The sequence below is a fragment of the Chaetodon trifascialis genome, chromosome 18 (assembly GCF_039877785.1).
Source record: "Chaetodon trifascialis isolate fChaTrf1 chromosome 18, fChaTrf1.hap1, whole genome shotgun sequence".
NCBI lineage: Eukaryota > Metazoa > Chordata > Actinopteri > Chaetodontiformes > Chaetodontidae > Chaetodon > Chaetodon trifascialis.
This window is the reverse complement of record NC_092073.1, coordinates 11,835,829-11,850,484: the sequence shown is the minus strand read 5'-3', so window position 1 is coordinate 11,850,484 and position 14,656 is coordinate 11,835,829. Positions and strand designations below refer to the sequence as shown.

General features: G+C 43.6%; 1 protein-coding gene and 1 non-coding gene across 2 annotated transcripts; one reads left to right on the top strand and one right to left on the bottom strand.

The window, feature by feature from the left end:
* Window positions 1-4,225: 4,225 nt before the first annotated feature.
* Window positions 4,226-4,307, bottom strand: trnal-uag (transfer RNA leucine (anticodon UAG)). Its single transcript has one exon. It is a non-coding gene; the product is annotated as a tRNA-Leu (tRNA).
* A 743-nt stretch (window positions 4,308-5,050) lies between these two features.
* On the top strand, window positions 5,051-12,601 carry pex2 (peroxisomal biogenesis factor 2). The gene is made up of 2 exons (XM_070986100.1): window positions 5,051-5,110; window positions 10,908-12,601. Exons 1-2 carry the CDS (start codon window positions 5,107-5,109, stop codon window positions 11,885-11,887), a joined length of 984 nt encoding a protein of 327 aa, XP_070842201.1. The 5' UTR covers window positions 5,051-5,106; the 3' UTR covers window positions 11,888-12,601.
* Window positions 12,602-14,656: the final 2,055 nt, after the last annotated feature.

The following is a 14,656-nucleotide window of genomic DNA, read 5'->3' as shown; positions in this document are numbered from 1 at the left end:
TCACTACATCAAGTGGCGACAATGTCTTTATAGTCCTGTCTTGCGTTGATGCAATCTTGGAAAAAAAAAAACTTTAAAAAGGAAAAAAAAAACACTTGGGCATTTTAACACGCGGCTTTCCACCTCCAGGCTGCTACGAATTAACAACATTTTGTGATTTCCTGCAGAAAATGGTTGGGGCCACAAACTTAAAAGATAAAAACAGAGGGCCTTTCTCTGCTTGACTCCTTTTTCAGCCAACATGCAGCTTATCCCGAAGAGTTCGCTGCATCTTTAACACCAGGTCTCAACAAAGCATTCCTGCCATTACGCTTAAAACGGCTCCATGCTCCACGTCCTAATTGCTTTTCTATATTGCCATTCTTCTGTACAGTGATATTATTCTGTCTAAACAATGAGGGATTTTCATGGATTTAACTGTGAATCATATTCAATGTGATCGCCACTGATTGGATTCTCTAAAGTCGAAGAGGCCTTGGCCTCGAGTAGTGTACACAAACAAAGGATCTTGGAGACAATGGTACCACAGAGTAGAAAGGAAAGCCATGAGCTGTTATTCCCTTTCACTCTCTCCGTCTTGTTCTCTCTCTTACCCCTGTTGTGTTTATGTATACTTTATATTCGTGTATAGACGGTATTCATGAGCAGACACTTCATTCCATTGACATACGCTGTCCACTTGATGCACAATACCAAATAAATGTCCCTGGTTTAAACAGAAAGGTGTGAATGTAAGTATATTTATTTGCTGTTGGGTTTATACTCAAAATTCCACGTGTATCTGTGTGTGTGTGCAAGGGAAGCTACCCTACATATTACAATCCAAATGAAGTTAACGTTAACTGCACGTACAATAACAATACTCTATCTACGCTTTACAAACATTTGTAAAACCTTACTTCCAAACTATGATCAAGGGTGCACAGCCTCGTTCTACAATTGGGAACCTTGTCGTCAGCCTCCTTCTGCAGATCCTCAACGGTCTGAGCCAGCACCTGGTTCTGGTCTGCGAGGTCATTCACATAAGACCGCAGGAAATTCACTTTCCTCTGCAAGAATAACAGCACAGCGGGATCAAACAGTGGTTTATTTGCTCTGTTTTAACAAGCCGACAGTAGAAGCAAACAGTTTTTTTTTCTACAGTACAAATTGTTTTATTTTAGTCAAATCAATGACAAACTTAAATTCTTGTTTCAAACATGAGAGCAGTAAACACATAGTTTGTGCATCCAATCCAGCAGCTCTGCCTAAGAATTACATTGATATACAACTATTTTGTATTAGCTTTGTATGGTCTAGGGGAAGCATAATTGCATTTTTTCGAACATATGAACACAATATTCATAAGCATCTGCAAAATTTTCCCTGGCACGTTTTCATTTGTTTTCCCTACAATATGCACTCATGTGGACTGTGATATGTATATTTACGATTATGTTTAGGCAAATAAAACACATGGTTGAAGTAAGAGAAAGATCGTTGGCAAACATAAAACAAAAAAAAATAAATGTTTACAGCACGCTGACTTACAGCATGGGAAGGGACACAAAGGCCAGTCGACGGTGTTGAAGTCAAGCACTAAACCAATCCATCCATCCCCAATTTCCTCTCTGCAGCTTTTCGCTGTGCTGTATGAACATCACATTACCTCTTCCACCGGGGCCAAAACTTGTCAATGAACAGAAATCGCTCTTGCAAAATTAGTCCCAATATGAACGAAAGACACAGCAAAGACGGTATGTCATCTCCGCTGACCTATAAATGGCAAATCGGTGTTTTTGAAATTGACAGATTAGAGGAGTGAGATGCATGATTTCCACAAACATCATCAAACGTCAAAGTGATGTCAGCTATCACGACTGAATGAGCGCAAAAACAGGGACTGTTCGCCCCCAATGAGGATCTCACAAGGGAGACGCGAGAGCTCCCCAGACAGGCCGGGGAACAGAACCTGAAAGAGTATGTTTTATTTAGTTTTATTTAACCTTTGTGTCTTTAGGGTAATCCCACTGAGATTAAGAATATGATCTAACGGGGAGATACAAGGCAGGCTGTGATTCTTGTGCCTCGTGACAAAAATACACATCTGAAGACAACTAGCTGAAAATGGTGACATTTACGGCTGCTGGCCAGGGGCTCTGGTTACACCGCAACAAGCAGTCCATGCATTTTTAACACCCGGAAACGAGAGCAGCAACACCTTTCTTATGAGGGAGGCTGAGATATGTAATAGCCTAAAATGACATCGTCAAAGCTGAAGATGCTTTTACATCAGATTTACGGTATATTTTCACTCAGTTTAATAACACATCCAGTCAACACATAGGCTTTTTGCTAGTAGGACTTTACAGCAGGAAATAATTTCTTGTCTAAATCAACACTTTCATCAGGAAGCATCACGCTCACAAGGGGTATTGAGTCGGTTTTGAAATTTAAAACATTCTTTTACTTTTCCGAAACCTCTAACTCGCCCTGCCAGACAGTGAGGTCAGATAGTCTTGGCTCTCATACAGCTGCCCACCTAGGATTCAGAGTAGATGACCTCTGAACTGTATTATTAGAAAGGAATACTTTATGAGCAGGAAAGAGTACGTAGTTGGTCAGGGGTTAGGGCAGGCTAAGACACATGTTATTCCCTGTTGCTGCTTTGTGTCTGGAGGAAATGCATTTTATAAGTTTGCATGATATTGTTTACAAAAAAAATAGGTCACCCGAACATCTCCGCAACTGACTTAATACATCAAATCCTCACAGTTCTTCAGGACAGTCTTTCAGGTCAGTCTTTCATCTAAAAAACTTGCCTGAGCACGTGTTCTTTAAAGATATTGTACTGGTAGCCAGATAGCGCACATATACAATGATTGCAGCTCTGATAAAAGGGGGTGCCACTGAATTTCAGAATCCGTTTGCCTTAGAGGAGCACCTGTACATCTGTGTTCGTAAACGTCTGTCCCCTACAGCCAAAAAAGTCAACAAGCGGTTCATACCGTCCCCTGACGCATAATATAACACTGATGTATAGCTTCAGGGAGAGTAACTTTACAAAGATGGGTGATGTGACAGTATCTAAGATAACATTCTGAGGTTGACACTGTATTTTAAGCAGAGGAAATGAAAACGCATCCATTACATGAAACTCAAACCGTGTTGGTTTACTGTTTTCCTGCCTTGCATTAGCTATGCACGATCACTGCTTAAGTATAAGAAAAAATACTTGACATAAACAGTGTTTAACATGTTGGGGAACATCATAAACCTACACTGGGCTCATGGATGAATGGGCATTGTGTTTTCAATGGACAAGCTTTATGATTAACTGTCCACATCAACCTTTAGGACTTGGGAGCTCTTGGGTTCTAAACACATAACCTTGTTAAGGAGGGCCGCGACTGGGGCCGGCTGACCGAAACCCATCTCTGAAACCTTGTTACACTTGCTTTGATGCACAGCCCAGCTCACACAGGCTACATTCTGTAGCTAAATGATGTCACATGACAATCCTGATGATTAGAAACCTCGCTTTTTTAAATATGAGTGTGGATCTGTGTTCCTGATCTCTGCCGCTCAGATGGAAACATAATGCAATTTGCCACCTGTTACAAGTGCTGCGGCTTTATGAAAGCACCCCTGCGCTTCCTCCTGTCATTTGTCTGACAAGACAGAGGTCATCTTCTGATGGCAGAGTCACGGTGGACAGGATGCTCTTTGATTTGTATCGGATGGATGATAACCTAATGACAATAGATGTTGACAGAAAACTACAAATCTTGTAGAGACTTTGGGTCTGAATGGGGTTCTCAATAATGCTCTTTTTAAAAACTTAATTTATGCTGCTGTCTGGACCCATGAATATAATCCAGGGCCCAGAACCCTGGATGGTTATCTATTGAAGCTGCAGCATGTCCCCATTAAAATGAGGAATGTTTTCATTTCAGCATTGATTTAGTCACTCCAAGATACAGTATCACTAAGGAGTCAGTATTTGATCATGTCTGATCAGATATTTGACTGACATCACTGTGTCCTTACATCGTAGGAAACTAACACAATAAAGGTCATGTTGGAGAAAACATAAGGATAAAAATGATGACTTTTTTGAGTGGATTGAGCTGCTGGGAAATGTTTTGGCACGCAACACACTTACAAAAGGGCCCTATGTCTCATAAGCTTTTGCAGAAGGATCATCTCATCTAACCTGATACATCACAATGTGAAATCTTCATAATGGCAGCGGTGGGATTCGAACCCACGCCTCCAGAGAGACTGGAGCCTAAATCCAGCGCCTTAGACCGCTCGGCCACGCTACCGTTGGTCATTATTAATACATTTGCACCCATCTCCTCACCTGCAGCAGCTCCTCTCGGTGTACACTTGTGTCCAGCTCCAGGCATCGCGACCTCTGCTCGTAAAGTCCTTTGAACTCGTTTAGAAGCTGTTTGATGTTGTTTGTCTCAGTCCCAGAGCTCTGCATGGCAACTTTCAGCTCTATTTCCCCAGAGGGAGAGGCGAAGTTCAAAGTATCAGTTCCCTGACCCGACAGCTTGGCGCTTTCTCCTCACTCTGCTGTTGCTGTCTTTTGGCTCATATTTGTGCAAGTTTTCAGCAGTGCTCAAACAAAGTACCTGCGCTGATTATGAACCACACCGCAGGCTTTAAAAAGCTACCAAACTAATACACATAATCCCGGCGTGTCACTCTGGTTAATTCTCGCACAGCTTTATAGTTTACATGATTAGACGGCTGTAAAGCAACCTGACAAAAGGTAATGCCTCACTTTGAGTGCATGTAAGACGTTATCTTTGTTACTTTGTGTGAACCACCGCGGCCTCGCCAACAACTTGGTCGTTATGCGCCGTTACTACAACGGCGGACTTTGAATAAATTATTTTCCACAGAGATCAACATTTCCTGTACAGTTTGCCGCTGCTTTGGCGCTGCGTCATCTGATTGGCTCCTTTTAACCATTGGCGCTGTAATCATGACGTTCATGCACACCATTGGTGAGTTTACTTTAAGAGGCGTGGCGCGGCGTCACAACCCGGAAATACACATTGTTTTCGTCGTATCAGGGAGGCTACGTAGAGTCCACTTTTCTTCTCAAACGAAATGGGTAAATATATCTTCGTTGTGTCGTTTAGCGAACATTCAAGTCTGCAGTATTTTCATGTATACACTCATATTTCCACACGAAGCTCAAATGCGGCACGTCGGCTTCTTTTAAGACCGATGTTATCGCCTTCTTGGTGCTGTTTAGTGTCGGTGTTGTGTCTCTGAAGCAACGAATGCTGCCTTTTTTCTACACGTTTGCATCAAAAATCCAATCGATTGTTGATGTCTGCCGGTGTGTATAGTGCATACGGTTCACATGACCATCTGCTGCGAATTCGTATTCATAAGGAGTCATCCTCAGATATGTTTACCAACTGCAGCTGTGCATGGTAACCTTGTGAGAGTGTGTTCCTTCAAGAGTATGTTATACTGCTCCGCACATAATTCCATTATTCCCCTAAATAATCAGTGCCAGGGATCAAAACCTTCCACATTGAGATTCAAGGCAAAGTTGATCTTATTGATTTTCAAGAGACTACTCACTTCATTTCTCTCATCCCAATCATCGCTCCTCTACTCTTATCTTTCTCTTGGTTATATCTCTCTTTTCCAGTGGCTTTGACTGCACTTCTCTTACACACTCTGCCAAAACCTAATCCCCGCTGTGATTATCACATAATGCTCTTGCCTTATTATCAAAATGGAGCAGATTTGGGTTTTGTTGTTGTTAAAGACTGATGGGCATGGGCAAAAAAAATTAAGAGACAATGTCATTATGAGGTGAATGTGGAGCAGCTGATTGCATGAGATTGAAGTGTAGGCGCGTGCCTCTGGAGCTAAACACTTAGTGTAATGAGTGTGTTTTCAAGGGAGTCATTGAAGTTAAATTGGGCTATGAGCTCACTCGGGGGTCATAAGGTCATTTTATACAGTTTCCCGATGAAGGCGAGTGATAAAGGCAGTGGGGTTATCTGTGCACTTATTCGGAAAAAAAAAGTTCCACCCCAGATGGATTAGCTTTATAATTTTAGTAATTTAATAGAGCAAAAAATAAATAAATAAACTTGATATTCTGCATACATTGTGTCATATTTCATGAGCAACAGTCCCAAAGTTTTTAACTTTGATAATTTCAATTTTAGAAGCTGTAATCAGCAAATACAATCAATTCGATTGATAATCTAATGTTTCATCAGTTATATTTGGCCATTTCAGTGATTTGCATGGACTCCTATGAACTTAAACTAGCTTTTATAACAGATAGATGATGTAAGATATTCTCTGAACATCCTCTATGTTTGTAGTGCACTAGCTGTAATTTATACATTGCTAGAATGCCTCCTTTTCCTTAGTTTTTGCAGAAAATCAAGGCATTAAACTTCCAAATTTGATGAAAGTATAACATGTCATAAGGGATACAGTTTGCAGCAGCACCAGCCCAATTTCCCAGATCGATTCGCCGATTCACATCGAAGATGAATGAAAGTGGTAGCATCTGTACGGTGGGTTTGACTGAGCAAACTCTCGCTCATCTTACAGTGGCCTTCACACTCTTACAGATTTTACTGGACACAAAAAGCAGCTTCCCCACAGTTTTGAATTTTCCACTCCCACAGACGTTTTAACCGTTGCACAGACTAAAAAACAGACAAAGTGTTTTATATTTTATTACGCCCGTGTTTTTCATGCATAAAGAGAAGCTAAGAAATGTGCTGATCAAATATTCCTCCGTATAACGCTTTCTATTTGCATGAGGTGAGGCCCCAGTGATCTCTCATTGACTCAAAAGAAAGACACAACTTTAGTTCTGCCTTTTATTAGCTGTTCCGCTTCTTCTTCCACGTTCATTGTGCCTCTCTGCCCTCTAAATGTTTCATGACTTTTTAAGTTGTTTTTTTGCTAACCCCTGTACTTATTACTCATACAGCCTTAGCATACTGAACCTTCGTACTCATGAAATCAATTAATTCTCTTAAATAATTTACCTTCTGAGCAAACCAGATTAAGCAGAGCAAATTTTTTTGTGTGTCAGATGTGCTGTTCTAACTGATGTGTATTTTTTTATTTTATTTTTTTTTGTGCTCAGGCATTAACTTGGCCCTCACCCCATGGTGCGGAGGAGTCTTGTGTGATTAGAGAAAGAGGAGAGCCTTGATAAAGCATTAGTGTGTGACGCACACACTCTCACACACACACACACACTCTCACACACACACACACACACACACACACACACACACACACACACACACACACACAGCCTGAAGACCCCTCTGTGCATTTGCACACATTCATTTTTCATGAAACAGGCTCATAACAATTAGTCTGGTTACCGCCTGGGTAATCTTAGCGTCCCCGTAATGCCTGTGGTCTGCTGTATGACATCACTCTCTTAAAAGTTCTAAATCTGACATTCTCATCCGTTTTCATAGTGAGGACATTAGCAGGCCATGGCTAATAGGCCCGTACTCGTTCCTGGCGAAAGAAGGGCAATAAAGCGAGGGAACCGGAGAGGGAGGGGAAAAAAAAAACGAGACGGGAGTGCTCAGAGAAATAGGTTTTATTCACCAGAGCTTTTACACAAATTAATTTACATGAGCGAGAGAAGAAAATGTAAAGTTGTAATCCAGCATGCTTTGCCAATGCGTAGCCTATTTCTCGCTACAAGCATCATAGAAAGCCAAGTGAACGTTTATGCATTATTTCAGCAAATATATTATGCTAACAACCATAGCTAAGTGCTCAGGAATTTGAGCGCTACGCCACGCCAGGAGCTAAATCGAGACTTCTGGTCACGCGCTCTCCAACTGGCACGGGATGATAGCCTTGTGTGCGGCTTCAGAGCGCCCGTCCGCTGCAGAAAATCCAAAACGCAATCCCCCAGAGATATTCCACCTTCCCAGCATCCCTCAGCCTCTTGTCCCCTGCCCTAAACACCCCTCATCCCTCTCCCTAGACACCAAAGCCAAGGTCAAGAAGAAAGTGTAGCCTTCCTCTGTCTATAGGCTATTCCCTAGATGCCCACACCTCAGTATGGCGGAGCCGTATATGCGCTTCAGGAATGTTCCCTCCTCCTTTATTGTGACCGCCAGTCTCAAGGTCAGCTCCTAGGGAGAGGTTTGTGCTTATCTGTTTTTCCCCCTCCCTCGTTTTTTCTCCTTAGCTATCTTTGCCCCCAGTTTTTTTTTTTTTCTTCCTTCACTGTCTCAGTAGACAGTAGTTCGGAGCTCCCAGCTGAGGTTTTCATGACGTGTTGTCTGACGTGTCTGTCTTTTTTTGTCCGTCTCTTTGTCTGTCCGTCTTTCCGTTGGGTAGCTGTCATTACAGCCCGCTGTCTAGTTTTCAGAGGATGCAGCTGGGAGGCTTCAGTCTGATGCTCTGTACGCTTTTGCTGCCTCCTTCCCCGCACTGGTCGTGGCCCCTTTTGCCTTGAAGCTATGTTGCAGTGTGTTCCCTGTTAGATTGGATATTGTTGCTGTTGTTGTCTGTAAGCTATGGCAGTCAGCCTTGAGTCAGTGCACTATCTTTGTCTGAACAAGATGCACAAACTGAGGGAACAAGGGGAGAAAAAGACTCATCTGACCTGAATCAAAATACCCTTTTAATATTCTCAGGAAGATGGTTTTAAAACACGTTACACGGCCCCGATAGAAAAACAAGACCCCGGGCTTTTCAGGTGATTTTCTGCTGATTTTCATCGAACTCCTCCGACCTGCCTTTTGACTCCGTTGGTTGTCAGCCGCCGACTCTCCAAGAGAGAGTGTTTTGTCTGTGGGTCGGTCGGTCGACCCACGAGAGAATCATCAGTTCAATATATCTCATCAGGTGTGTGCGCGCGCGTGAATACATCAGAGAAAGAGTCCGTCTCCATGTGTCTGTGTATGCTTTCTGTGTGTGCATGCTGTAGTGTCTGTCCTCTAGCACACACCACGCCAGCACTCTGTAAATACTGCCATTGACTGTGACTTTTGACTATTACATAAGGAACATGGATTTCCAGCTGTCCACGGTAAAAAACCCTGTAAATTCAAATGCTTAATTTTTATAGGCAGCCCGGCATTGACTGAAGTGTCTGCTTGTTATATATTTGGCAAGTGCTGCAAGTCTGAAGGGAAGCTGTCAATAGCAATCCCAGCTATTGATATGGCAGTGGGCAGGAGATGTTACTTGGCCCCCGACTCCGGCATCCCTCTGATCCCTCTACATCATAATTACATTAATATTGACAGACCCTTGACAATAGTCACATTACTATTGATAGGTGGCTGTCAATACCGTGTTTCCCCAAATAAAACATATTCATTCATAACTTGTAAACTGCTCGATAAAAGGCTTTGAAAAGAATATTGGACCCGGCCGGGTTTACTCTCCCGAGAGGGCTGCCGCTGTGACGGGGATTTCCACCACCTGGCTGTGTGTTTTGTGTGCATTTTTGTGTGTGTCTGTAACTGTGGGCTGATAGATTAATTTAGCTCTGTATTAGAGCTCTACATAGATCAAGTCTACCCTTGACATACATACATAGTCACACACACACACACACACACACACACACACACACACACACACACACTCTCATAGGGACATAATCTGCACTTTCTTCCATCAAGGAAAAACTTTCAGATTAAGCTAAACAAATGGAGCCTGTTTATTGGTTACCATACACATTCAGACTACCTCTATTTTTTTTTTTAATCCAAACTCTACTTCCATCACAGGCGAGGTTCTAGTCACTAAACATGGCAGCATTTCAAATGCAGCTCAATGAATTTGTCACACCTGCTTACTTCAGCGTGAATTCACTCTTTTTTCATTCATTTGCTAATTCTAACTTAGTTGGACGGTGTATCCCGGCTCTATTGAAACATCATGAATACGCAGATGGTCCTGTGCGCCACAGTAAACCCAAGCATCGCCACCGCATATAAGAATGTTTTTTTTTTACCTCCTCGAGAAACGTCTAAAGTGACCATCATCTCTCTCTCTCTTTCTGTCAAAACTGCCATATTTACCCGGCTGAAATCTCTTTTAAAGCCTCGTGACAAATCCTGTTCAGCGAGACACAAAAGCCACTGTCAGAAAAAGGCCTCTCTGTCTCTCTCTCTCTCTCTGTGGGCCTCTTGCTCTGTCTCTCCTTGCGTTAGTTAGTCTCCCACTTCTTAAGCGTTTCATTTGAGGAAAGGGCAGATAAAACCGGGGGAACTGTGAGCAGTTTGGAAAACGTGTGCAGCGCAAAATAGCCCAGACGTCACAATTGTGAGATCCCATATGGAGTCGACTCTAGGGGGAGGAAAATTGTTCCACATTTGGCAGATGTTTACGGTGTACCAGAGACTGTGCCGTTAGCCTAATCCCTAGTGATGTGATTTGTACACACACCCCTATCTCCAGAGGGCGCAGGCACCAAGAACCCCTGGGCTTCGCCTCCTCCATGTGTGTGTGTGTGTGTGTGTGTGTGTGTGTGTGTTTATACACTGGAGAGAGTAGTCTAAGACCCCCTGCTCCTCTGCATTGCGCAGCTCAAAGGTTGCATTAAGGACGGGTTTTACATGTGAAAAGTGATTTCCGTTCCTGTGTATAAAGAAAAAATAACCCTCCAAACAGGATGGGCCTCACCTCCAGGGCCTCATTCCTCCCAGCAGCCTGGTTGTCCTTTTAATAGTTGTGGCTCTGTATATATTTTGTTCATGACTTTGATAAATGAAGTATGGTGTTACGTGAACGTCCGTAAGGTATTTAATAATGTAAAGTCGTGAGACCTTGGTTTACTTGATCTTTCGCAGTTTTTGGGGAAAATTCAGGGTGTTTTGAGTCTGCTCATGTCACTCATGTCCTTTTTGTTTGTATTTTTGCAACAGGTTTGGAAAGCGAGGACAATGGGGAAAGGACAGCAGGAAGTTCTGGTCCAGAAGCTGACCCGCAGACCCCAGTGTTGCGCATCAGCCAACTAGATGCCCTCGAGCTAGACTCAGCCCTTGAGCAGCTGCTATGGACCCAGTTCTCCCAGTGCTTCCAGAACTTCCGCCCTGGCCTGCTCACCCCGCTGGAGCCTGAACTGAGGGCTCTGCTCCAGCTGCTCCTTTGGAGGTTCACAGTGTACTCTAGCAGTGCCACTGTGGGCCAGTCTTTACTGAGCCTCCGCTACCACAACGGCCTTTCCTCGTCTCCCCGTTACAGACGTCTGTCCCGCAGGCAGAAGTTGGGTCTGGCCCTGTTCACCGCAGGTCCGCGCTGGCTTCAGGAACGTTACCACAGTCTGCTGCAGTGTTTGGGTTTCAATGCAGGGGGGCCTGTGTCTGAAAGAGACAGTGGTTTACTCCAACTGTGTCTCCGCAATTGCCTGAGCCTTGTGTCTACTATCGCCCAGGCTGCAAGTCTCATCAACTTCCTTGTGTTCTTAAGGAAAGGTCGCCACCCTGTCCTGGCCGAAAGGATCATGGGAGCACGAGCCGTTTTCAGCAAGCCCAACGTGGTCCGGGACATATCCTACCAGTACATGAACCGCGAGCTGCTGTGGCACGGCTTTGCCGAGTTCCTCATTTTCCTCTTACCTCTGATCAATACAAGGAAACTGAAGACAGCAGCGTCTTCGATTGTCTTTGGAGCAGAAAGAGCTGATGGGGAGGGAGCGACAGAAGGGCAAGGGGTGTTCAAAGAGTGCGGACTGTGCGGAGAGTGGCCGACCATGCCTCATACGGTGGGCTGCCGGCATGTTTTCTGCTACTACTGCATCAAAAGCCACAGCATTGCGGATGCTTACTTCACCTGCCCCAAATGCGGTGCAGAGGCCGGACACCCTGAGCTGGTCAAGATGGAGGTGGAGATGATTGGCAGGTGATGATGTCAACAAGAAGTCAGGGACTTATTGGAAGTAGCCTGGTGGTTCATATCTTTATAGCTGTACAAATAGAACACACTTATGCAGTGAACAGTCTCTTGACTAACCCCAGCTGTATGAGTATGAAAATGTATCTTAAAGTTTACCGTGTTTTGATGAAAATGTACTAAATAATTAAACTTTATCAGATTTTGTAAAGACAGGATTATATGAAAACATGAAGAAAGGGGTTTAACAGTGCCTGCTCTGTGCACATTCCCCCTTTTTGGAGGATTTACATAGTAGTTGTGTATGAGTTTATGACAGGACTTCAGTCTTTATGATGTCTGTCCTTTCTGAACACACATCGACCTTCTATGTTTAATGTATGTGTGCATATATTGACAATCCTCTGCCCCTTCTGTTTCTCCGGCTGGACTTTGGACAGAACTATTTGTCTTTGGTGCACTGGACGGACTACAGAGAACTACGCAGAGCATATATTTGATGAGTGAACGTGTTGATTTATGCTCTAAATTGGCTGTGTGTTAGCACGTGTGTGTGTGTGTGTGTGTTTGTTGAAATGGGAATATTTGTTCTGATGAAAAATGCAGAAAGTCAGCTGAATAAATAATGGGAGGAATTTCTGATGTCTCTCATCATGGCCAAATTAGCATTTGTTGTGTATTTTGTGCCTAAATTGTATTTCAACATCATTAAAATTGATAGAGTGTTACCTCTTGGGTGTTTATTTAGTTAAGTGGAGGAGAGAGAGATGAGGGAAAGTTATAACAATCAGCACACTTCTCTCTAGACAGGCCCGGTCGTTCTAACTCCCATTATCCGTTTTCACAGCACCCCAACATGCTCAAGATCAAGGGGGCAGCCGGGGGCTTGGATTGACTCTCACACACACACACACACGCACACATACTTGACAGCCAGCCTCTCTTTTCCCTTGGCCTTTCTCTCTTTTGCTGCCTTTCCATCTCTCCCTCTGTAATCTCTAGGGCCCTCGCCCCTATAAGACTGTAGTAAACTGTACCAAAACCCTGGCAGTCGTCTCCTTCCTCGCAGGCGAATTACTCTCTAATCCCTGTAATGAGTCCAAAGATGCTTATTTATGCTGGAGTTAACCTCCACCAGTGAGCCCAGCCCCGGGCCAAACGCACCCCAGCTGAGTGAAGCCTTTCCTGGGCTGACAAGAGAGGAGTTGGGAGGGGGGGAGGGCTACCTCCCACCTCTCCTTCCCTCCCCCTTCCTCCCCCTCTCCCACTCTGATCACTAGGGCTTAATTGCTGATTGCCGAGACGATCAATCGGAACTGCAGGCGTGATAGAAAGCCTATTGCGGAGAGCTGGTGTCAGATCTGCCGGCTCAGAAAGACGTGCACACATTCGCACTCAGATGAGGTTAATGTTTCTGTTGAGCGGAGAGGAAAAGCATGAAATATTTGTCCTCATGAGGTGCATGAATGCCCTGAAGAATACCGGGCCGGTGTGCTGGCTGATGTTAAATTATTTATGTTACTGACCGATGTGATCTTTATTTCCCCTAGAACTTCCACAGGACTGTAGAGTATATGTGCCAGAGTACACGTCCTTGGTGGTAATGCAAGGCCAAGATTAATGAATTGTATGGTTTAAAGCTCATATAAAAGTATTGAAATAGCCCCTCGTTGGATTAAAAGAAAATGTACACCTTGAGGTGGGGGTTACAATTCTAGATGATGATTGGTTTAGACACACACACAGGGGTCCTCTCTCACATCAAGGACACATTGACTAATGAAACCTATAGCAATGCATACAAGATAAAGCCCAAGACAGGGAAGTGCATTTGTCAATATTTTATGCACTGCATTACATTAATGTACGGCAAGTCCCAGAAAGCGAGATTAAGGAGATGTTTGAGATTAGGGATGCATATATGATCAACCATAATGCCGCGGGGAGTTGTCATTGTCTTAACATTCAGACAGACTTACAATCCAAACCTTTTTGCAGATATTACTCTACAACTCTAACTGAAGTCCCCAATCCTCAGGAAGGAGAAAGGATAAAGAAGAAACAGTGCATTAAAGTCTATTAATTGAGTTAGGCCATGAATTGAATTAGTTGGAAGTTGGAACAGGGCTCTGGACTTAAGGAAGGTAGCTAGGGCTCCGTTAAGCCTATCTGTCTTTGGATCTTTTCTAATTCACAGGCTCCGCGTGGAGAAGAAAAAGAGGAAGAAGCCCAGATTCCCAGCGGCTATGCAAAGCAATCTGCACATTCACACGCAGCCATTTAGGGAGCAAATTGGCCCTGTGCCCCCTCTGACGAAGGTTTTAAGAGAAAGGGAATTAGGGCGTTGAATCCCTAACTAGATCTCCTTCTTTGATGAGCCTCTTTATCCGCCTGTCCCTCATCTCCATTTCTTTGATGTTAGGCGTTGATTTTCCTGATTAAATAGTTTTTAAAGTAAAAAGCTCTTCTCTGGGCTCTGTAATACCGGGTACTTTACTGTACCTATTGTAGGTTCGTTTGTGTGCATGCTTGTTGAATGGTCCATCTGTGGTATTCTTTAATTGGAACAGAGCCCTTGGCTTGCAGATAATAATAAGGATAGTACAATAGCTCTGATTCGTACATGCATATTTTTCTCTGAGAAAGAATGTTATCATTTAAGCTTATGCCTGGCTTTTACCTCTTCATTTGAAATAGCTAGAAGGACTCAGGAAGCCCAGTGCATCACTAATGAAATTAAAGAGTGAAAACACCTGTGCTTTTTCACTTCAACAAAATTCCA